Here is a 23,418-nt window from a genome sequence, read left to right as displayed (position 1 = left end):
TTACGCGAAAAATACGTTGTAACGATATGTAACCTTCGTTCAGCATATAAAGGACTCTATTTTGTTTCCTTTTTTTTTTTTTTTTTTTTTTTTTTTCCCCTCCAAACTGTGATGTTCACCTGTTGTTGTTATAGTGTCATATATGCGTAAATGTACATTTGCATAGGTGACTGCACAGACAAGCGATTGTAAGCATATTCTTCTGAGCTTAAACCAACCTGTACATACACGTCCACTTTGTTGCAGATTTCAGCATTTTATTTTCCATTTGTCAGTGTGACCTATTTTTCGTGGGATAAGTAAAGCTGACACATTTTAGCTGTAACCTGAATTCATTTAATTTTTTGATTTTTTTTTTTTTTTTTTTTGTTTTTTTTTTTTGCCGTTTCCTGAGCACAGTTTTGATTACACCTTTTGATAACTGCGCAAATGGCCATATGTAGAGACACTAAACTGGATACCTGTGATGTGTAAAAATAATCCATTCCTTTGTCACCAGCGTGTCTGTGTGTACCTTTCGCGTCTTACATTTTTTTTTTTTTTTTTAGTAAAATCAGGGCGCGTTGTGTTGAAGGGTTTTAACCCCACGGATGGAGAATTACATTTAGTAAATAGACTTTTCTTTGTCACTATTTCGCAGCCACGCCTGCTTTATGGCCCCCCTCTGCGTACTTTTTTGCAGCACTCTCCCCCCAGAATGACACATTTTTACCCGTCTTACCATACCAAAAAATGAAAATGTGACACTTTGCGAAAATAGGAAACAAGTGAGTACGCAAAGGGAAAGAAATTTCCCCCTCCGTTTTTTATTTAACTATTTATAGCTTTAAAAAAAAAAAAAAAAAAAAAAAAAAAAAAAAAAAAAAATTGTGTTTATTGGTACATGTTAATTTTGGACATAATTTATTTTTATCATACATGTGAATGATTTTTTTTTTTTTTTTTTTTTTTTCTTTTTCCCACGTTTCCGTTTACTACTGCATTTTCCCGTATTAAGTTTTTGATGTGATATCATATAGTTATGCAAAATTACTTACGCGTGAAGGTATTATAGTGCATTGAGTGAAGCGCACTACACACATGAGTATGTATATACTTCCTTATCTGTTCATAAAGAATATTTGTTTCCACTTTTTATTTGTTTGAGAGTAAACGTGTTTGTCTTTGACGCGTTTATTTTTGATGCGTTTATTTTTGACGCGTTTATTTTTGATACGTTTATTTTTGATGCGTTTATTTTTGACGCGTTTATTTTTGACGCGTTTATTTTTGGAGCATTTGTTTTTGATGCGTTTGTTTTTGACAGGTTTGTATTTGACGCATTTGTTTGTCCGCCAACGCACACGTTAGACAGTCATGCCCCTCGTTTAGCAACTCTCTAGTGCGATTCCCACTTTGGATTTTTTCCTCTTAATTAAAAAAGGTGGAATTGCCCCGTTCTATTACACCAGTGCAACGGTGCAAAGGAGGAAGAGGTACGAAGGTAACAAGTCAACGTCATTTATGTATCCAACTCGGCCTGTGCACCCATGTATGTGAAGGAATGTCTGCGCATATATAACTATATATGAATGCCTATTTAAGCACTAACAGAGCTATATAGGCAAAGCGTGAAGTGTTGCCAAGTCAAGCACGCAACGCAGCTTAGCGAAGAAGAAGACCAAAAAAGGAAGACCACGAAACAAAAAGAAGAAATCATTATGTTATACTGAGAATTGAGAAAATATACCATCTCCTTACCCCTCCCCCTTTTTATTACTTTACCAAGCATTATAACACTTAAAATGTTAAATGCAAATGGAGACAAAAGCACGGAAGATACTTTAGACGATGATAGTAAAATAATTGTGGTGTCAGATAGGACGGACTCCAGTGGTGACACAAAGAAGAAGAAAAAGGTGAGCCTGATGGAACAGAAAAATTAAGAAGAATGATTGAACGTGCCGTGTAGTGGGCATATGTTCTCCATTCGATGCACCCAGTGTGTTTCTCTCTACTTAGTCGTCTACTTAGTCGCACACTTAGTCGCACACTTAGTCGCACACTTAGTCGCATACTTAGTCGCATACTTAAGTCTTCCCTTACATCCCCTTGTTGCTTCATTTTGACCTCCCTTCTGCCAATCCAAACGATCTTAGTGTCTACATTTTTCCACGTCTCGCATCGTTTACGAATTCATAAAAATTGATTACACTCCAATTGGTCCAGTGGGTGTAATAGCTTCCTAGTCTAAATTTTTTGGCGACATATTTCCCATTCCTTTACTTCCCTTTGCCGAACAGAAAAATAAACAGAAGAAAAGTAGAAGCGAGAGTAGCAGAAAGTACTCCACGGATAAGAGCATCATAAATCTCACAAAAAGCGTGAAGGACCAAATAGTACAGGAAACTTCAACGGCAGATAAAACAAGCAAGGAAACGAACGATGATACCACCGCAGGATATAGTGACGAATATAGTGCCGAGTATGGCGTTGAACACACGGGGAAGCAAAACAACGCTGAGGAAATCTTCACCATACAAAATAACCGGAGCAAGTTTGTCCGTGTGTTACCTGTATTTTTTATTTTCCTTCTTTTATTCGTTATATACCTTATATATATAATGGTAAGGGTTGTGAGGAAGTGTCCTGCAGAGGGGGTGGGGACGACTCCATTTGGCGAATAAACCTCTGTAGTATCTTTCTGCATGGGAATAAGCCATTTGGAAAGTGCTACGTGTAAAGTTAAAAAAAAAAAAAAAAATTATTATATTTTTTTCGAAAGTGGAAAAAAGGTGTATGCTAAATGGTTTATCTTTTGCTTTTTCCTTGTAGTACCACTGCCTGCCACTTATATTGAGGAGCCACAGGAAGGTGTACGTCAAATACGACTTGAAGAGGTATGTTTAGGGGTGATGGTGCTTCGCTCTTAATGGAACATTCATGCTAGAAGGGGATATTTAATATTTACCCCATTTGGTGCGTAGGAGTTTGTGTATATGCCAGTTCCTGACTTGGCAACTTAGCCTAACCATTCAGCCAAACCATTTCGCCTAATCACTTCCCTTGACCACTCCACTCCGCAGAGGAATAACAGAAGTAGTAATTTTCCACGTCAGCCTGATAATGTACCTCGTGAATTACGTTCTGTCCATAGTAGTCGCCCCTGGCTACATTCCAGACACCGATGAATGGGAAATTAAGGATCACCAAGAAAATTACGCAGACCATATGGATAATTACTTATTGGAGAAAAAAAAAACGGGAGAAAGACGGTACTGCAAATGGTGTTGCAAATTCAAACCTGATAGGACTCATCATTGTCGAGTTTGCAAGAAGTGCATTTTAAAAATGGACCATCATTGTCCGTGGATATATAATTGTGTTGGGTACAAGAATCACAAGTACTTTATGCTTTCCTTAATTTATTGTTGTGTGACTACTGTTTTTGTGTCGATAACGATGTTCAATTCGGTTAGGGATGCCATAAATCACAGGGAGGTACGTTTCTCTAGGGCACTTTTCGTCCATCATTTTGGTGTTTTGATGAGCGCTTTCAGCCAAATGGGTTTGCCTCCGGGGTTTTTACTTAACGTACAGTTAGAGGGACACACATGGAGGAATTTCAGATGGCAGCAGTCGCTATACCTAAGTGATTATTGGTATAATTTAAAGTAACTTATTCCTTCTTCTTTTTTTTTTTTTTTTTCCCCCTTCCCCTTTTTTATTTAGACCCCATTTAACGAGTTGTTTTTGCTACTTTTCGGAGAAACCCTGAATTCGTTCCTCGCCCTTATCATTACTTGTTTTTTATTTTTTCACATATGGTATGCAGGAGTGTGCATTTTGATGGGCAACTTTATCCTTGTGAATTCCGCCCCTACTCATCATTCGTGTCACTCCCTCCATTGTGATAATTATGTGTATTCATTCCCTCCCGACATACCCACACCTGCACCCACACCCATACCGACACGTAGGCTAATGTATAAGGCCATGACGACCATCGAATTTTGCGAGAAGCAGACAAATTACCAAAATCAGTCTTACTCGGTAATGCGTCATTTTTGTCATTGTCCCTTTGCACCTGTTTATGCCTTTCTACCTTTGCTCTCATTTACTTCTTCCTTACCCCGCAGAAATATTATAACAAGGGTACGTACCAGAATTTCAAGGACGTTTTCGGCGAATCCCCATTCTTATGGTTTCTGCCAATAGGTAAATTTTTAACTTTGTCTTTTCACAGATAATTGTTCAGCTAAGGGGCCATATAATCTGCTTTCTTCTTTTTTTTCTTATTGTGACGCCCCTTCTTTATTCAAGGAGGAGTTTTGTCGAAATGTATATATATATATATATATATATATATATATATATATGTGTAGCGACATTTTCATATTGACGGTGTGGACCCGTGCTAACTGCATGCAATCATTCTTCCCTCATTAGACAACAGAAAAGGCGACGGAATAAATTTCCTAAAGCGCTACAGTAAGGACTACAGCGAAAAAACGTCAGAAGAAACGATTCCGATAAAATCGAGCTGCTAATCAATTTTTATCTTATCCAGATTAGGGCCCATCCCCGAATTTTTTTGAGTGTTGGTTTATTACGAAATGATGGCGGTCGACTCTTGAAACGATTGGATGTCGGCCAAATAATTGAATGTTTTTTTCGAACTTATTTTTCCCTATTTTGGGCGTTGCCCTTGCGTCATTCCCGCAGGCACATGCGGAATATTTTTTATTTTACTTTTTTTCGTACTTGTGTTTGTTTCTTATCACATCGCAAAATTCTTCCTCCTCTTGAATAAGGAACATGTGTGTGTGTGTCCCTCACAGGAGTAATACCTACGCACATATCTAGTCTTTTCTCTTCTACATATGTATATATATGCATATATGTATTTATGTATACCGTTATTAAAGTTTATATTTTCCCCGTTAATGTAGTTTTTTCTAGTGTTATTAATTTTTTCGTTTTTTTTCCGTCTCGCGGCGCATATTCCTCGGCACCACGCCCAGTTGCTCTGCTATGATATGCTATATGATATGCTATATGATATGCTTTATCATTTCACAATTTTACAATTCCCCCCTTTTGCAATTTTACAGTTTTACAGTTTTACATTTTTACAGTTGTGCAGTTTACACTCTTTTTTAATATGAACGTATGTTCGATTGGTCATACTATTGCCAATCCTTTGTTCACTAATAACAAATTTAATATGATTTTCACCTCAATTTAAATGGATTTGTTCAAAAAGACATATTTTTATTTTTCCAAAAAGAGAAACCTATTTAGGACAGCTTCGTAATTCCCTCTGCTTTTTTTCGTAAAAATAGACGACTTGTTTTTCCACTTTTTCGTGACCATTTTTTGGGCCAAGGTCAATGTGAATAAATTGGGCTTAGTGAAATGCGACAACTTTGCAGAGGAGGGGGTGCAAATAGGATAGGAAACTTGTCAACCTTAGGTGATTATTTTATTTTATTTTTTTTATTTTTTTTTTTTTTTTGAAAAATGAAATCTTTCATTTGTAGTAGATCAAATTGAACTTGGAATGAAGAAGAATGCGGATGTTTTTATTTTACACTTTCTCGTTCGTGTCTGCTGATATGTCACACCTTTCTTTAGTCACACAAGGGCAGTGACTCAGTAGAAAATGCACGAGGGGCGCATTAAATGAGGGAGGCTATTTTCTGAGCACGCACGTTTGATCAGCATTGCAAAATTTTTCATGAAGAATGTGAATGTTTTTTTATTTTTTATTTATTTTATTATTATTATTATTTTTTTTTATGTTGTAAAGCCCTTTCGAAAGAGCGGTTCAAAATATAGACCCAAATAACTGCGTGCGTTATGCCAAATTGTGAATTGCTAATTAAGGATAATAAGATGGAAAGCCTACTGAATGAGAAGAAGAATTTTATTAAACATGTTTTGATGAACGCACCTCCTGGGAAAGTAGCAGACTTGGTCTCAGGTGTGGAGGGATAGCACGCTGCACACAGCTTCTCGTGATACACGCAACAAGGGGAGCATTACCAAATGACCAATGACCCGTCCAAGTGTTGCTAGGCATATTCCCCTGTCCGTTTACGCTTGTATATAATTTTTTCACCCAATTCAACATCTTTACACAGACTTGAAAACCCTCTTTGGAACAAGCGCAGTGATTCAAAATTCAATTGAAGAAACCGTGGTCGCTTACAATGAAAAGAACTATGCCATCATTCCCCTGGCGGGTAACGAATATGTAATAGACTTGTTAAAATGAGCCAATTCGGTATTTCCTTGGGGCGGTAGCAGTGAGGCTTACACCACCGCATGTCCCTATGCAAGTGCTATCATGTGATCATATTGGCCTATTGCCCTTTTATTAACGCATATGTGGCTAAACACATGCTCGCCAATAATTTTCTCACACGAAGGTTGTCACCTGTGAGGAGTCCAAAGTTGGCAATTCGTACCTCCAGCCGAAGCTGAAATCGTTGCTCGATGTTAACCATTTGAAGAAGGTACTCTCACACGGAAATTTTTTTTTTGAAACAAAATATATATATTGTGCGTGCTTCCCTTTACCATTTGGGAAAATTTACGAACACATTTTTTTCAATAGAAAGTAAACACAAAGGCGGACTATGAGGAAATGAGCTACCCAGATCTTTTGGAAAATTATAGGTTGGACATTTGTGCATCTCAAAGGGGAAAAGTCACTTGGCCTTCTTCCAGTGCACGCGTGGGGAAGTAGAACATGCGTAATTTCACGAACATTATTTTGTTTTGATTTCCTTTGCTTTTCATTACTTTACATTACTTTACTTTGTTTTATTTTATTTTTTTTTTTTCACCCTTTCACCTTACCCCATGTGATAGAAGAAAGTGCAGCGAAAAACTGGAGGAGTATGTCCAAGTACATTACTCGAATTGGAACGAACTGCAAACGATTAATTACCCAACTGTAAATATCAATTCGAAGAATGGCCTTAGCGTGAAATGCTGCTCGTCAGTCTACGCAAGGGAATGCGAAGGCAGATTTAACCTCCTCCTCATCGTATGTTGCGATAGACACTATCTGAAAAATTTCCAGTAAGAGAAAAAAAAAAAAAAAAAAAAAAAAAAAAAAAAATTCCCAAAATGTTCATGTACAAATTTGATTAATAGCTAAATGATGGAGATGTCCACTTCTGTTTTCCCCCACCCCTAGCGCCAGTTCATGGAGAAGCTCCTGGAATGTGACCTTCTTAACAACGGATGAAGAAGTTCTCTTAAATGTAGAAATAAAATTCGCTCCCTTATATTTTGTACTAATTTGATAAGTACCTGTGTTCACGCATATAAATGTTCCTGTGTGCAAAATATTTTCTCACTGATACTCCACCAAAAGCATATCTCCTTTTGAAAAAATTTCAGGGTACAATAGACATAGTTCTCACATATTTCGAAGATGCGAATATCAATTTTAAGGCCACCAAGTGTTTTGAGAAAAGGGTGCATGTGAACAACGTACGGATGAATGAAAAAAAAAAAAAAAAAAAAGTGAAAACAGGGGGAATAAGACCATTTTCATATTTATTTTCCTACTGCTGACATTTCCCCTTTTACACATTTCTAACCAATTTGATATCATTTTTTTCTACTTAGGATGTTGACAAATTTTCGGCAAATATTTTGTCCGCCATACGCGAGTGTGAGAATTGCACAATGTATGAGTTAAATGAGTTTCTTATCCATATAGGTAATTTGCATAAGGGGGGTTTATCAAGGTTCCTTCTTACAAAATGATATGGCATGTAATTAACGTGCACCCACACATGGGGGTGTATACTCATTAGCCACTTCCAATTGGAGGAGAGCCCCCACCTATGTGTACAACTAAGAAGACAAAATTCCACGTATGGAAAAAAAAAAAAAAAAAAAAAAAAAACCTCCTTTTCTTTTCCCGTTTGTTCACTTTCTTCAGATAAGGAACTGATCAAGAACACAAGAAAAATAATACCATTCAAAGGCGACAAGTTTGACTGGAAGGAAACGTACCATGACATTCCGGCTCAAATTAAGTAAGCACGTACGTGCTAATAGGTGTGCGTGGAAACACGTGCCTATTTACGAAAGTTGTATATATAGAACTTAAAAAAAAAAAAAAAAATTCCTGCACTGCATCGTCTGCGTACATGGCGAAGGGGGCTCTTAAGCGTGCGCCCTATAAACGCCGTGCGCAATGCAGTGTGGTTGCTACTAAAACATTGCTTCACGAAAGATGTGCTTTTGTAGGGTATGCTCGAAAATTTGATTGGGGCCTATTTGTGCTTTCGCTTCTGCTGGTTCTTGAAATCTTTGCGTTCCAAAATTTTAACGAAAAACTTCTTCTTCCTAGTGACAGCTAACTTTCCGAGATCCCTCATGTTTTCGATTTTTAAGGATTTCATTTTTTTCCTGACATCATGAGGTAATGAGTGTTCCAACAGTTTGAGTTGCATGAAGTTTTTTACCTTATTGTCTTCTTCCTTTTTCCTGCTTTCATTATTTTTTGTTTTTTCATTTATTTTTTCCTCCAGCTGCTTCAGCTTTTTGAAGGACTCCAGGCTCAAGTCTTCATCGTTTATCATTCTGCTTTTGGTTCATTAGATGGTGCCTTTTAACGAGTTTTGGGCGTTGTAATTTTGCGTGTGGTAATTTTTCACCTAGTTTGAGTGACTCCTCAAGGATGGAAACAATTTTTCAAATTTGGGGGGCTAATTATATATGAATCGAGAGAAGGACACGGTTCGTGAGGCGTAAGAATGTATGGATATATAAATTTTGCTAATATGTTGCTTATTTTCCAGTGGGACTACATGTTACAATTAGCAAACGCTCTCAAATGGTGATATAATTTTAAACAAATGTATCTTCTGCAGGATGATGCCTCTCCATTTATGTCCATGTGAGTTTAAAAAATGGAGAGCAGCAGAGTGGTGACACGACAATGTTACATCAAAAGAATTGCGCGCTTTTTTTTTTTTTTTTTCTTACTTTTATTCGTTTATTGTATAGGTAATTTTTATAGTTATATTTTACTGATTTATTTTTCTGCGACTTTTTGGATTGTATAATATATCCGTAAAATTGTTTGTTTCGCTACCGACGAACTGACATTCGGTTCAATCACGCTCCTTTTTATTGTGTTGCAAAGTAGGAGGAGCTTTAGCCAAGAGAAGAGCATCGCCAATTCAGGAACGCGTTAAAATTGAAAACAGAAAAGGGGAAATATGTATGCCATCTAAAGCCTTTATTTTTTTTTGTTTATATTTTAAGTAGCGCCAAAATTGCGCCGCAATTTATATGTTTTATTTTAAAAATAGAAAAAAAAAAAAAAAAAATTCGCAAAGGGAAAATTCTTTCCTTCCACGACATATATTTTTTACGCAAAAAAAAAAAAATAAATAAATAAATAAATGAAATAATAAAATAAAATAAGTTGACAAAAAAAAAAAAAAAAAAAGAAAAATTTATATCAAGCAAAATGAAATGGAGCTCGTTACAAATTGTGATAAAAAGCAAAAGCTGTTAATGATGAATAATCCCCCTTCATCTTTACAAACAAATGAATGACAACAAAACGACAGTTTTATGGGTGGACGCACCAAATCCTTCCAAGGCAAGTATGATCTGTCAAAATTAACATATCATTTGCACACATATGTACGTCCTGTTCACTGGTGCAGGGATGAACAAGAATATTCGTATCATTCCGGAAAGGTGCAAATTTTACTTTTTCCCCTCCTTGACCCATCAATCAACATTCACAGCGGTTGAGGTTCTCAAAATTTTGACATCAAAAATGGGCTTATTCGTAGCAGTTGTCTTGACAGCGGCTATGTTTTCAATGCAAGTAATATTTTTGCTTACCCTTGCAAAGATGGTGTGTTTTCCATCCAAATGAGGTAAAGGAGATAGGGTTATAAAAAATTGTGAGGAATTTGTATTAGGGCCATTATTGGACATGCTTAATATGCCAGCCCCAGTATGCTTTAATTCTTTATTTATTTCATCTTCGAAATATTCTCCATAAATGCTTTTCCCTCCTTTCCCTGTGCCCGTGGGGTCCCCACCTTGGATGATGTAGTTCGGAATAATCCTGTGAAATAGCGTATTGTCATAGTAGCCCATTTCACATAATGAATAAAAATTGAAACATGTTTTGGGGCTATGGTACCAGTACAGTTCTATTTCGAATTCACCCAGGTTTGTGTAAATTGTAATGTGTCCTCTTTCTGCTTTTCCTTTTAATTTATAGTAGGATATTTTTTCTTCAAATGATTTTTGTTTTTCCGAAACTGCGTTGATTATTTCTGTTTCTTCATTCTGTTCGTCGTCGTCACTGTAGCCCTTACACAGCGTGAACATTTTAGGAGCTGCCCGGTGGGGTTTCTCTTATACTTTTTTTCGGTGTGTGTTTTAAGTTTAATTGTATGAAATTGGGATGCAGGTAATTTTATGGTCGTTTTGATACGTGAATGGACGTTCTTCTGTTGGGGATGCCTTACTGTGCTTGATCCACTTGCGCGTGCCTAGGTTGGTACACGTATTTTATGGCTGTAATCATCACTAATATAGCAATATCTCCGGAGCAGTTGCTACGATGCAATGCGGAACTTTATAGTGGGGTTCAAATCAGCTACTTAATTGTGATTTTCCTTTGCAATGGCATGGCGGCTTACACTAAAGGCGAAAGGAATCGCTCACAAATAAAATGGTTAGCCTTCTTTTTATATACTCCTTTAAGCTCGCATTATCTCTTTTGACGCTTCAAAGGAGGTATCATTTTTTGATACGTCAGTAGAAGCACTTGTATTATTATTTTCCTCCTATGCAATTAAGATACGCAATGCCAGCGGGGCCTACGCGGGAGATATAGAATATTTGAAAAACTTGGGGATTATTACTCATCTCCCATTTGGGGGGTAAGATCCTTTTGCGTTTTTTCTATGCTTAGTGACAATTTTTACTTACCTTCTTGTGCATCACGTGACGGGTACTCAGAACAATTTCGCAAAAAAAAAGAAAAAAAAAATATATATATTTTTTTAAATTAAAAAAATCATCTGTGATCAACCGTCGGGTAGGCACACTCGCATACCACACGTTGGCGGTTGACGGGAGTTACTCCTATTTAATTACATCTTGGGGAGTAATCCCCTCTACCATTTGCGTAAATGCTGCATTTAACGTGGCACATTCCTTGCCCCTTATAGTCTAGCATAGGCACAGTTTGAAACGGCTCTGCCGATTTTAAAACAATTAAAAGGTGCAAATTGTTTTCTTAAATAGTTTAATGGGAGGAATGGAAACTAACTGGTGGGCGGTCCGAACTGAAGAGTGACAAGTGTGTCTCTTCAGGATGTTACAGACCATTTATAAGTTGACATGGAAATAGCCCCGAGCGGAGGCATACATTAAAAATAAAAAAAAAAAAATTAAGAAATGCAAAAATGAGGTAAAAAAAAAGAAAAGCAACATAATGGGGGATGCCAATTGGTAGCTACAAAATGGCAGGTGTATTATTTTCACCCCTTCTGTAGCACAATATCCACAGAAATATACCACACCCTTATCATTTTGTGAAAGTTTACACAAAGTTTGTTTCTCATATTTTGTGTGCGCGAAACGAATGTTTGGCGACGTACGGGGCAATTGGAAAGAAAAATCCCCCTTTTATTTTTAGCTGCAGTTACACACATAATTCAGTAGTAGCATCATCACTATCACCCACCATGTGGTTAACCCTTCATGTTGTCACTTTTTATAATAATAAAATCATCAAACTTTCTCTCCTGGGAAAATATAAATTCATCAACGTTAGGATAAATGGCCAAGCCCACGCTGGAAATGTGGTCAACGCTGTCATTCTTTTCATGTGAAAGGGATAACATAGTCTTCGGAATAACGTAATAGGCAATTTTGTTTAAAAATAATTTATTGTACAATTTGGTCATATTTTTAAAATTAATATTTTTATTTTCAGGCTCTTCATTTGGATCCTTTAACAAAATTAAGCGAATAATTTCTTTTTTTCTTTTTAATTTTTGTAACTTGTCCTTATTTTTGCCAAAGTAGTCTCTGTATTCGTAGGCAATTTCTTCTCTGTTTAGGAGAGTTAAGATTTTCAATAGATTTTTTCCTGTTAAATTAAGTAAAAATTCACTTAAAAAATTTAATCTTTCTTTATTGTTCAGGACATGTAGTCTTTTAATTAGGCCAATGCCATGAATTTCTTTCTTTAAAATAATGCCACATTTTGTGTGAAAATTGATATTTTCATCAAGGTTAATAACTGTTGTTTTGTTTATACTTTTTGTGTAAGAGAATGCGCTCAGGACAGATTGCGTGAAGCTGACTCTTCCGGTGTATGTGTGTCCAAGAACTCCGTAGGTAATTTTTTTATCCGTGTTAAACAAACCTTTCAGAAGTGACTTTACAAATATTTTGTAGTTGGTACTGTCAGCAGGGACGCTGCTTGATCGCCCTGATTCCAATTTGGGGGCTGTATTATTTCCTCCTAAAACTAAGTAGCTGAGGTTTTGCCTTCGATAACATATAAACGGTATGGTTAAAAAACAATTGCGAAAGAAATGTAGCCACTGTTGGATTAGAGATACCTCCACCAAATCGCACTTATTTAGAATTAATATAACTTCCTTTCTGCACTTCTTAATGAAGTCTATTATATCTTCCTCCAGATATAATAAGGGGTTCCTAACATCGATGATGTAAAATAGGGCATCACAATTTCGTATAATATCTAGTAAGTTATCCACGTGTAAGTACTTTTCGTTCAGTGAGGGATACATTTCTTCCTTTGCCTTTTCGAACATGTGCATCTTTGTCGCGAAGTTTAAATCGAGATAGTTGTAAAAGGAGATGGAACATGGGTTAACTTCTCCTACAGGTGCGCTTCCACATGTCGTGCTACCATCCAAGGTGCTATTTAGAAGTGTGCCCATAGGAACATTGATTAGTTCCTCTGAGGGGGTCTCCCCTGAGGAAATTCCCAGATGGAACATCATATTCTGCAGGGTGCAGTCATCATGTTGCTCTAGGTTGAATTCCTTGCATGTATCTTCATCCCCGTTGTTTTTATTTTTTTTCTTTGAAGAATTTATTTTTATATTACTTAATATATCCTTTTTGAAAATGCATTCTGGTATTTTCATTGATTTCTTCGTACTCCTCCTGTGATGGATTTTGGTTTTCTTAATGATTTTTTTTAGTTTCTTCTTATGTGCCGCTACTTTCTTTGTGATGGCATATTTCTGTTTAAGAGGTTGCCTCTTACTCGTTTTTCCTAGCTTCACCATTTTGTTCGGTTGTCCTTATGCGTGCGGAATGGTTAGACGATCCCTCGTGAAAGCTAAAGGTATCGGCAGGGCTCAGAAGACAAAATAAAATATGTTACCCCTTCACATGAACGGTTAGGAAAAATGAAAAAAAAGGGATGGTATACTTGCCGTTAAAGTTTTTTGAAAGGGGGGAAATGGCTTTAACGGGAAAAAGAAGCAGCCCGGCAGAATGGGTCAACTTTTTCATTCGAACATGAGCATATTAATTGAACCTGTATAAACCCCATTACAGTATATATACGTGTATGTTCACGGTCCCGATCATAGATACAGAATTACATATAGGTAAAGCAGAGTGGATAGTAGCAGCCTCTAAAAATGGGCACTGGAAGTGCTAACCGCCTACGTTTACCTTAAGGTGGAAATGCCCTTTATGACACTCCACAATGAAGGGATAAAAATACAATGAAATTTAATTACTTATAAATTACGTTCGTTTTTCCTGTTCAAACGCAGTGGCACAAAAAATGTTCAAAGTGGAAAAAAAAAAAAAAAAAAAGTATTTCCCCACTTTTGCATAAAAAATATGACACTTATAACATACGTATTTTTATCTATTCAAATTGGTAGAGATAAAGCAGCGACATCGCTTTTATAAAAATAGATGAGTTTGCAATTTTTAAGCAACTCCTTTGTATAAAAACATATTGTTATTTTAAAGGGGGGGAAAAAAAAGAGGCAGCTGTTCAATTTGCTGGTAAAAAAAGAAAAGGGCGATAAAAAAAAAAAAAAAAAAAAAAAAAAGGGCGCAGATTCTTTTTTTTATTTTCTTTTTTGTGTCGTTTTGAAAAAACCTACGCATATTTTATATTACAGGTATTTCAGCTTGATGCCACACGCTTAGTACAATTTAAAATTCCGCCATTAGGAAAAAAGCACATACAAATTGGTAAACACTGTAAAAAGGAAGAAAATAAATTCGATCAAAAGTAAAAAATGATGAAATGGAGGAGTCGTTTTTTTTTTTTTGTTCAAAAATTTGGAAAAAATTTATATCACCATTTTTTGGAAAAACATCCATTTTTTTTATAATAAAAAAGGGTATATAGAAGTTAAATCCATCTTTGATCAACTGACAAAAAGGTGGTACTTGTTCTTCCACTCACATGTAATGTAGCGTATGCGAGAATTGTCTTGTATTATCCTTCTTCCGGATTAAACAACGAGGAGGCAGGAGGAAATTTTTTCCCCCTTTTCCGTTTTTTTTTTTTTTTTTTTTTTTTTTTTCATGAGGAAGGAGCAGAAGTAAGCAATTCATTTTTTTTATTTAGAGGTTTGCTGTTCTTCAATTTTGACGATATGATTGTACTTGGACACTCCGAATTAAGGAAGTTGTCAAGTTAAAAATGGATGGCAAAATGGAAGGAGGAAGCAAAAAAATGAAACGCCAATTTCAGCGATTCTTTTTCCACCTACTTTTATATATGCCTTGATGGGAAAACCAATGCGGGGAGGTCAAGCGGCCCCCTCTTTTGAAGATGATTCCATTCCTATGCTTACCCAAGGGAGCGCCGCAACGGTGCTCTCTCCTATATAGTTGTAATATCTTCATCATTCCCGTGCTCAAATCGAACAATGTTATATTGCATGCTCAATATCTTACAAATAAATCGCTCTGGTGGTCCCGGAGAGGGCTCTCTTTTAAATAAATAATTGAACAGTTAGACAATGGAACATTTCTGTTCCCGTTCACGATGGCTCTATCCACACACAGTTATTTCTTTAAGCCCAATTGAAATGATCACTCCAATTCTTTTATGAAAAAATGTAAAATAGTTCACCCATTCGCAATATGAATGTGTAAAATGTCCATGAATCGGGATTGGCACGTTTTTCCATCATGGAGGAGTAGGGATAAGCATCCCATATGTACTACACGAATGGGGGAAAGACATTTTCATCCCCTTGCAGCCTGTACATCAGCCGCTAATTCCTCATATGGAATATATCGAAAAGTTTTTAAACTTTTTTTTTTCACTCCCCCTGTGTTCAAGCGTTAAATGTAGCATTCGCTATGTATGCACCCATTTCGGATGCCTAGAAAAAAAAGGGGGGGGAATCAGGTCTATGAACTTTAAAAATATATATATCCTAATCCTTAAAATTTGTGAGCTTCTACCACATCCCCTGGGTTGATGCCCTCCTCATGTTTGCTATCATCTGCTTGTATCTGGGGTGAGGGAAAAGAGAGACCGAATTACACATTTTGGTGTTACAACCTACGTGCATATGCCTGTCGCCATGTTGAGGAATTCTTTCCTCTCAAATAAAGGAGATATGGAGCGCCAATTTCGATCCATTGGTTCGCCTATTCATGCGTGTTTTTCATCACCGATCCGCGTGCTCCACATTTCTTCGTTCTGAGACATGACTGATGGGGATTTTCCAACTTGGCAAAATCGAACACAACGTAACTTTCCCGATCGACGAAGTAATCTATGACTTCGCAGAAATACCCCTCAATTTTGTTTTCTAAAAGGGGAGGGATAGATGAAGGGAGGGGGGTGCAAAATTGTTGAGAGGTGATTTAGGATGGTAACCGCAAGGGAGTTCCCATTCTGGGGACCATCGTCCATTGTCCATTTTTTTTTTTTTTTTTTTTTCACCCATTTTTTTACCATCCTTTTGAATAGGTTGAAAATTCAGTACCATAAAGTTTTGCATTTTTTCCTGCGAAAAGTTTTTTTTTTTGTGGGAGGTGTTGATATAATGGGAAGTTGTAACACCCTTTGGGGGAAATCCTCATTTTGTGCTTGAGTTACCTTTGCCTTTTTGATGGCCTCATTTAGGGTTTGAAAGTAAAATTTCTCCACCTTGTGGTTACATATACCTTGTGTATTTACAAGTGCGGGGGAGAATTGCTCAAAGATTTTTTCCTTCACGCTGGTAAGCCACCTGATGGAATGGGAAGCCCGTGGGGTGGTGTCCACATAGGGTGTGTGTGTGTGTGTGCTTATACGGAGCTAAACTTATCATGAAAGGAGTTTCTTTTTTTCACAAAATTCGCTCCTTTTTTTATGTTACAGTTCGTCATGTCGTGGCTTCTTAAGGACAAATTTCTTGTCATAGCAAAGTCGGATTTCTTGCTTTGTGCCATTGTATAGGAAGTAGTTGCAGAAGGGATCTTCGTCACAGTACTTGCGCAACAGAGAGGAGGAGGTGAATAAATTTGTTCGAAAATAAACGATGTTGTATTAGCATATTCATGTAGACCGTGTAAGAATATACAATTCCATGCACAGCGAATGAGTAACATCCCGTCTGATGAAATAATTTTTTGGTTCGAACCAGTTCTCCGTGGTTTACGCTCAGGGAGGATTTCCTTTTACTTATAACTAGGAAGAAAAAATAGGAGGCAATTAAAATTTCCCCCTTCAGCTGATGGTTGACAGAAAAAATCGCATTGAACATTAGACATAGCTTACTCATTTTCAACTAACCATTGTAATTTTTACAGTCAAAATATGATTCTGCAAAGAAAAAAAAAATGGATTAGGCACATCAGGACGGGTAAAGTGTCAACCCATTTGGTGATGTAGATCATTTGAGAGGAAAAGGTAAATACTTTGAAGGACCAAATATTTCTTCTGTGTTATCCCGTTGTCAAAGTTGAAGCCGGACACCTGTCCATCGGGGGAGAGGAAAGAAAAAGACGAGGTACACACGTGTATATATACATCTGTGTATTCATCAATCTGCTTATTCATATGCACGCCCATGTTTGCCCATGCTGTAGAGAGAGGAAGATGCTAAGAATTAGTGCATAGTTGTTGCACATTAGCAGTGGTGCACTTGTCCTATGTGCCAAACTCGTAAACTGGTAAGAAGCAAAAAATAGAGAGCTCATTCCCCACCACAGAATTGGCAACTGCCAGGAAGAGACAAAAGTAGCTTATCCCTCGGATGACACACCTCATTTTCAACATAACAAAGAAAGCAAATTACAAAAAAAAAAAAAAAAAAAAAAAAAAAGGTGAACAGACAACGTAGGAAGTGAGGAAAACACGGAACAAGTTAACGTGTGAGAGGTGGAAATACCTTTACTCTGTGTGGATGAAAAAAGAGAAGAATATTGATATGCACGTTTCTGCTGAAAAATAAGGTCTACACCACGAAAAAAATGATGGAACTAATTTGGACAATAAAATTCACTTTGGTTATCTCCTCCTGCTAACTATTCGGTGGGGACTTTCGAATGTATATACAAAGCAGTGCAATTAGTGGGGGGCATAAAAATGTATGCTTAAAAAAAAAAAAAAAAAAGAAAAAAAATTCAGCGAAGCAACGACATAGCATATCCTTGACTCAGGCAACATGAACGTCTAGCACGGTTTCCGTAGTAGAGTAGGTTTGTAACTTTGCTTGAAGTTGCCTTTTTACCCTTTGAGTTTGTACGTTTTGCAAATTTAATCATTTTTTAAAAAAGCAGAGGCGCTTTATAAATGTTTTAAAATGAAAAGGGAAGGGGGAGGAAAGCCATATTGCAAAAGGCTACAGTAAAAGCAGCGAAAAGAGCAAGGGAGGAGGGCTAATAAATATATCGTTTTTTTTTGTCTACATAAATATAAATACACAAAAAAAAAAAAAAAAAAAAAAAAAACTTTTAAGTAGCTCCTCCTGAATTTAGATAAACGGGTTGAACATTTCACATAATTCTTAACAAAAAAAAAAAAAAAAAAAAAAAAAAAAAATGAAAAAGGGCAGCACGATGGTGAGAATAATGCGAACTTTGTCAATATTGCAAAAGGGAAAATGAAAAAAAAAAAAATGGAGACACAAATGAAGAAATTAAAAAGATTCAAATTCTTTACAAAACATGGAAATGTATATTTGCGGGATGAGAAATGAAATTCATTTTTATTTTGTTCCCAAAGGGTTATGTGTGCAATTGACTCCTCAAGGGTTGAACAAAAGTTGGTGCTGCAAATGAGGTTGCTTGGCACACGCTCTTTGAAGTTCAACAGACCTCCTCAGGGGTGACATATTTTGCACCTGTGGTCAGCACTTCAAAGTTTATTTCGGCTAAGCCGCTCAACCGATGACGAAGTGGCTCTTGAAACCCATTTCCTCCTTGGAGTCCTCCACCTTCTCCCGCCTGTCTAAGATGAAAATGAGAATTCCAATTACGGTCAAGCAGATGAGGGTGATGTAAATGATGGAGTAAAACTTCTTAGACGGGTTGACGGAGAGTTGAATTTGCCACTTGTTCGAATTGTCCAGCGGGTACGGAATGACAATGATATGGGAATTGGGGATGATGGATACCCACATGTTGTAATTTTTCTGTTCATGTGTTGGCATACCCACATAGAACTCTTCCACGTAGTTACTAGTTCTGCCTAATCCAAATAGAACATACGGTAACTGCAAAGGGGAATGAGCAGACTGGCTTTTCTGAACCCCAATTCTGCTGGATTTAATACCATTCACATCAATCACCGTAATTTTGAATGTCGGTCCATGGACATTTCCTCCTAGTGTTTTAGTCGTTATTTTATCCTTCTCCTTGTAGCAGTCGTTAACACATATACCATTTAACGCGGTCGACTTTAGGAAAAGGGAATCCGTTTCGTTGCTTCTAATGAACCCTACGGCCCCATACTTGCTCTGCTTGCTAGACGTTTTGTATTTGCCAAAGATGAGTATGTCTAATACGCCATTTTCAAAAATATCAAAAAAAGCAGAATTGTAAACATCTGTCACAAATTCGTCTGGAGATGTAACGAATTGGTAAAAATTAAAGAACCCACGAATGTCTATATTATTTTCTTCATATAGACCCTTCTGTTCATTTTTATAAATGCGCACATACTTCTGGCCTTTATCATTTTTCAATGTAATTAGTAGGTCTAAGAAACCGTCGTCATCTACATCCCCGACGCTTAGGTAGTAAGGGTAGTCTGCATTTCCTGATAAGTGTAAGCCAGAGGTATCTACCACAGATATGAAGTCATCATTTAATTGTTCCACAAAAGTGAAATCACTTTCGGAGCATAAGTTGGATGCTAATCTGCATTTACTTTCATCTGGTTTTTGCCAAGAATGATCACATATTTTTTTTTGAACATTTGGGATGAAGAAAATTTTATCATCACTGACACAGCAGTAATTACAGTAGGAGCTTTTGGTACACGTTGGAACTACAATGTCAATGGAGCCATCCCCATTAAAGTCTCCAAACAGAACTTGCAAAGAATTGGGTGGTAAATTATAATTTTCTTCATGCTTCACGTAGATGCTTTTTCCATCCACTATTTTGTTTAGCCAAATTTCTAGAGAGGCGTTTTTTTTTGCGTTCTTTTTATCATATACAGTGAAAACCAAATCCGCTTTACAATCTCCATTGATGTCTACAACTGCACTTGAATTAGGGTTGGTAATTTCGCCCACTTCTGCAACATCAAATAGACCCATATTTTTCCACAGCGCACTTTTGAATTCCCCATTTTTGTTAATCCATACAAAACGAGAAAAACCACCTGGATCACTAGAAGGATTTTGTCCTATAAGATCCGGTAACCCATCATCATTTATATCACAAACAAGTGGGTGGACATTACTAAAGTAGATGCTTCCATGGGTTTCTTTTGCACCTGCCTTTTCATTATCAGGTACACCAACTGTGTCGTGCGAGTCAGTCGGTCCATCTTCTATGTTTTCATTTGCGCGTTCTTTTTTTCTTGAGTTAAATACCTCTTCCAGTTGGTCATTTTCGTTCTGCAAAAATGAGGCAATATAATATTTTGGATATTTTCCACTATCCTTGGGGTCTTTAAAAAGCGCCAGAACGTCTAACGCGCCATCGAAATTGAGGTCGATGGCCGTGACATTCACCACTTGTCCTTCCAAAGTGACATCTGTGTGATAAACAAATTTATTTTCATGGACACTGAAAATGTGCACATAGATAGTGCTCATTTGTTTGTCTTTGTCATAATTAAAAAGAATCAAATCCGTTTTCACATCAGAGTTGTAATCCCCAAAATCGCCAATCTCTGCGTTTATATTCAGTCCAAGGTTGTAATTTATTTTGTACTCTAATTTTTCCATAGGACTTATAGATTTCCATTTTTCAAACAAGTTCCAGTTATACCCATGGACGTAATAATCTGTATAATTCGCTTCATTTTCATTATCTGATAGGTGTATAAATGCTCTCTTTATGATGTTATACAGAAATAAAAGGGATACCAGTTGCAATACAATGCCATACTTTCTGCATATTGCCATATTGAGTCTTTTGCTGAGCGCTTGGGGCGGAGGAAAAAGTAGGTCACCAAAAATGGTGTATACGCAAAGGCTGGTACTTAAAAAAATATATATATATAGGGTGCTTCGTTCCCTATCAAATACGTTTCTCTTTTTCTTCTCCTTTTTTTTTTTTTTATGCAAAAAAAAAAAAAAAAAAAAAAAAAAAAAGAATTGCCCGTCTACCTCACGTATGGACTATGCGTACGTTAACCGTATGCTATGCGCCCCTTTTACTAAATATCATTTTACAGAGTGGCCAAAGTGGAACGTGCGTTGGGGGCAACCGTTAGGCAGCGTCGAGATTATTTTAAAAAGGCACATACACACATGCGTGAAAAAAGAAGAAGAAAAAAAAAAAAAAAAACACTTGGTGTGGTGTTACTCATACGTGGGAGATTTCAAGAACCTTTGAATTTTCCCAACATACAAAGTGAGACCTGTTTTAAAAGTTCTTGATAAAATAAACATAAATGCAAAGTTGGTGACTTTAAAAAAAAAAAAAAAAAAAAAAAAAAAGCCAAATCAGAGGGAAGCACATGTATAACCATGAACGAAATCAAATATCACGTCGTGTGTTTTGTTCTTGCGAAGTTATTATACACGAATTCGTGAAGAAAATATGTAAACTGATGAGCGGAGGCGCAGCGCGAGGGCGACATTTCCCGAGCAACAAAACATGTTAATCATGTCAATTGGACTTGACACAAATGGGTACATATATGTATGTTGAGGAGGTATGCACGTATAATATATGTGCTTCTGATGCGTAATCCTCAGCACAACTGCAAACGTTGCGAAGGAATTCATAACAAAAATTCTCTCAACTATGCATATAACGAGCGATGTTAAAAGGGGATGAAAATGCCGCCAATTGTGATCATGTGCGGCGATGTATGCCTAATTATGGCTAAGTATGCCAAAGGATGCTAGCAAATGTGGCAGGAAAAAAAAAAAAAAAAAAAAAAAAAAAAAGAAAGGCTGCTTGTGAAAATATGTATGGCGTTATGAAAAAGCATAGCAAAGTGATAAATGAGTAAGAATCAAAATTGGAAGGAAAAAATATTCCCAGTGTTTTTTTCACTACGGGTTTAATTCGCACCAGTGTTCGAGTTATATCAATGTGCGGATGCGCGTATATTCGAGTAATTGCTTATGCCATATTGATATATATGCGTGGTGCATGTTTTCGGGATGTATTAGAAAGTGCCATATTTTTTCGCAAGGCGCCTCGGCAAAAGAGCAAAGGTGGGATTTAGCGAGGGGTAAAAACGATGGACTTATAAGGATGAGCAAATCTTTTTAAAAATTCAAACGAAAAAAAAAAAAAAAAAAAAAAAAAAAATCAAAAAATAAAATTAACGTGAGCGTAAGTGTGAGGTCAAGAATAGGGCCAAATGCACAAACTGTGCGCAAGCGTCAAGCGTCAAATGCCAAAGTGGAGAAAATTAAGTACATACACGAATGGGGAAGGAGTGCCAAAATAAAATCCCTCTCTCTTCTTTTACATGAACGCTTGCAAGCTGTGCCCCTGTGCAGAGTGTACTAGCGCCTTGTACCAGTATGGTCCAATCTTCAGCCCAAAGAAGAACGATGTGCTTACCACTTCGGAATTAGTTCCTGAGGGGCGCTTAAAAAAAAGGTTGAAATTCCCCTCGTTTATTACGTCCAAATGGGGAGCGCACACCTCTATGGTTATTCTGTTTCGTCTTCACTTAAAATTCTTCACTGGGAGGCTCATTGGGGCTATAGGAAAAAAAGAAAAGAAAAATTATTGGTAAATTAAAAGTTGGCGTAAAAGGGTGGTATACTATTAGTCCAAGTTAGACACAACGGGATTGACTGCACTTTGCTTAATGGTACATTTCCACATTGATACGATGAATGCACGTGCCGCATGTTTCAAATATTTTCCGCATACGCTGCACTTTCCCTACTTGCACTTCTTGTCCAGGGCCCAGTTTCTCAAGTTGTGGTAGGTGGTGGCTCCGCAAATATTGTAGTGTGTTTTCAAGTTATAGTAATAAGGCAACCCCCCACATAAATTATCATAATCCAGCTGCTGTAGCAACTCAAAGTTGTATGAATTTTCATACATTTCTAATTTTAGAAAGTTAACCCCTTCTTCGTTCTTTAATTTGGTTAGGAGCTTTTCCATACTGTTGCAGTATTCGCAATCCTCACTGTGGAAACAAAGGAGGTGTGGTAATTTTTTTTTTTCCAAATTGAGAAAAGAAAGGGTGCTCCTTTTCCGTTTCCTCCACGTGTTGGCTAATCTCTTGTTCTGCGTAAAATGGAGTGCTTGGTAAATCATCGTTGTTGCGTCCTGTGATGCTATATGTTTTGAGTGGTACCCATTTTTTAGAACCACTCCCCTGACCGCGTTATCATTGTGACGAACAAAAAAAGGACTTAAAAAAAATGTAAGAAAAAAAACGGACAGAGAGACAATGCTAATTGTGCGAAACCGGGGTGAAAAAAACATGAGCCTAGAATTATTCAAAGTGGAAGGAGTTTTCTCGTTTCGTTTCAGCTAACTTATATTTTTTTCTTTGCGTACAATGTGGAGGCGTGTATGTGTAGGCAGTTGGTCTTAGGATTCCTCTGCTCTCTTCAAATATATATTCCCCCTTTTTTAAGTATGCACGATATGGAATGCGACACGATAAAAATCGCTCTGCATGGTTGCTTCTACTAATGGTGTGGTGAATGAGTCATCTGGGGTGAGCAACTAGTTTGTTTCTAATTTTTGAGGAGATGCTTATTCTCGATAAGGAGAGGTACAAATTTGCTTTTTCCTAAACAG

At 36.9% G+C, this 23,418-nt stretch overlaps 8 protein-coding genes across 8 annotated transcripts; 2 read left to right on the top strand and 6 right to left on the bottom strand.

Annotated features, from left to right (window-relative positions):
• Nucleotides 1-1,784: 1,784 nt before the first annotated feature.
• PKNH_1004300 (palmitoyltransferase DHHC7, putative) lies at nucleotides 1,785-4,529 on the top strand (the record flags this gene model as incomplete). The annotated part of the gene is made up of 8 exons (XM_002259491.1): nucleotides 1,785-1,898; nucleotides 2,283-2,606; nucleotides 2,815-2,879; nucleotides 3,066-3,480; nucleotides 3,712-3,806; nucleotides 3,960-4,032; nucleotides 4,119-4,197; nucleotides 4,429-4,529. 8 exons carry the CDS (start codon nucleotides 1,785-1,787, stop codon nucleotides 4,527-4,529), a joined length of 1,266 nt encoding a protein of 421 aa, XP_002259527.1.
• A 1,348-nt stretch (nucleotides 4,530-5,877) lies between these two features.
• PKNH_1004200 (F-actin-capping protein subunit alpha, putative) lies at nucleotides 5,878-8,046 on the top strand (the record flags this gene model as incomplete). The annotated part of the gene is made up of 9 exons (XM_002259490.1): nucleotides 5,878-5,965; nucleotides 6,126-6,238; nucleotides 6,414-6,500; nucleotides 6,602-6,663; nucleotides 6,859-7,071; nucleotides 7,190-7,256; nucleotides 7,396-7,488; nucleotides 7,627-7,720; nucleotides 7,946-8,046. 9 exons carry the CDS (start codon nucleotides 5,878-5,880, stop codon nucleotides 8,044-8,046), a joined length of 918 nt encoding a protein of 305 aa, XP_002259526.1.
• Nucleotides 8,047-8,282: 236 nt separating this feature from the next.
• On the bottom strand, nucleotides 8,283-8,591 carry PKNH_1004100 (conserved Plasmodium protein, unknown function; the record flags this gene model as incomplete). Its single annotated transcript, XM_002259489.1, has 1 exon — nucleotides 8,283-8,591. One exon carries the CDS (start codon nucleotides 8,589-8,591, stop codon nucleotides 8,283-8,285), a length of 309 nt encoding a protein of 102 aa, XP_002259525.1.
• A 1,165-nt stretch (nucleotides 8,592-9,756) lies between these two features.
• Nucleotides 9,757-10,371, bottom strand: PKNH_1004000 (peptidyl-prolyl cis-trans isomerase, putative; the record flags this gene model as incomplete). The annotated part of the gene is made up of 1 exon (XM_002259488.1): nucleotides 9,757-10,371. One exon carries the CDS (start codon nucleotides 10,369-10,371, stop codon nucleotides 9,757-9,759), a length of 615 nt encoding a protein of 204 aa, XP_002259524.1.
• Nucleotides 10,372-11,744: 1,373 nt separating this feature from the next.
• PKNH_1003900 (nucleolar preribosomal GTPase, putative) lies at nucleotides 11,745-13,322 on the bottom strand (the record flags this gene model as incomplete). Its single annotated transcript, XM_002259487.1, has 1 exon — nucleotides 11,745-13,322. The coding sequence occupies one exon, from the start codon at nucleotides 13,320-13,322 to the stop codon at nucleotides 11,745-11,747; it is 1,578 nt and encodes a 525-aa protein (XP_002259523.1).
• Nucleotides 13,323-15,462: 2,140 nt separating this feature from the next.
• On the bottom strand, nucleotides 15,463-17,290 carry PKNH_1003800 (conserved protein, unknown function; the record flags this gene model as incomplete). Its single annotated transcript, XM_039114091.1, has 9 exons — nucleotides 15,463-15,534; nucleotides 15,697-15,836; nucleotides 15,983-16,034; nucleotides 16,127-16,259; nucleotides 16,389-16,501; nucleotides 16,653-16,699; nucleotides 16,805-16,834; nucleotides 16,930-16,987; nucleotides 17,219-17,290. The coding sequence occupies 9 exons, from the start codon at nucleotides 17,288-17,290 to the stop codon at nucleotides 15,463-15,465; spliced, it is 717 nt and encodes a 238-aa protein (XP_038969711.1).
• Nucleotides 17,291-18,395: 1,105 nt separating this feature from the next.
• Nucleotides 18,396-20,594, bottom strand: PKNH_1003700 (conserved Plasmodium protein, unknown function; the record flags this gene model as incomplete). Its single annotated transcript, XM_002259485.1, has 1 exon — nucleotides 18,396-20,594. One exon carries the CDS (start codon nucleotides 20,592-20,594, stop codon nucleotides 18,396-18,398), a length of 2,199 nt encoding a protein of 732 aa, XP_002259521.1.
• A 1,733-nt stretch (nucleotides 20,595-22,327) lies between these two features.
• Nucleotides 22,328-23,097, bottom strand: PKNH_1003600 (thioredoxin-like protein, putative; the record flags this gene model as incomplete). Its single annotated transcript, XM_002259484.1, has 2 exons — nucleotides 22,328-22,358; nucleotides 22,550-23,097. The coding sequence occupies 2 exons, from the start codon at nucleotides 23,095-23,097 to the stop codon at nucleotides 22,328-22,330; spliced, it is 579 nt and encodes a 192-aa protein (XP_002259520.1).
• Between the last annotated feature and the right edge of the window lie 321 nt (nucleotides 23,098-23,418).

Source organism: Plasmodium knowlesi (genome assembly GCF_000006355.2).
Source record: "Plasmodium knowlesi strain H genome assembly, chromosome: 10".
Taxonomy (NCBI): domain Eukaryota; phylum Apicomplexa; class Aconoidasida; order Haemosporida; family Plasmodiidae; genus Plasmodium; species Plasmodium knowlesi.
The sequence above is the reverse complement of the archived record's forward strand: the minus strand, read 5'-3'. Positions and strand labels throughout refer to the sequence as shown.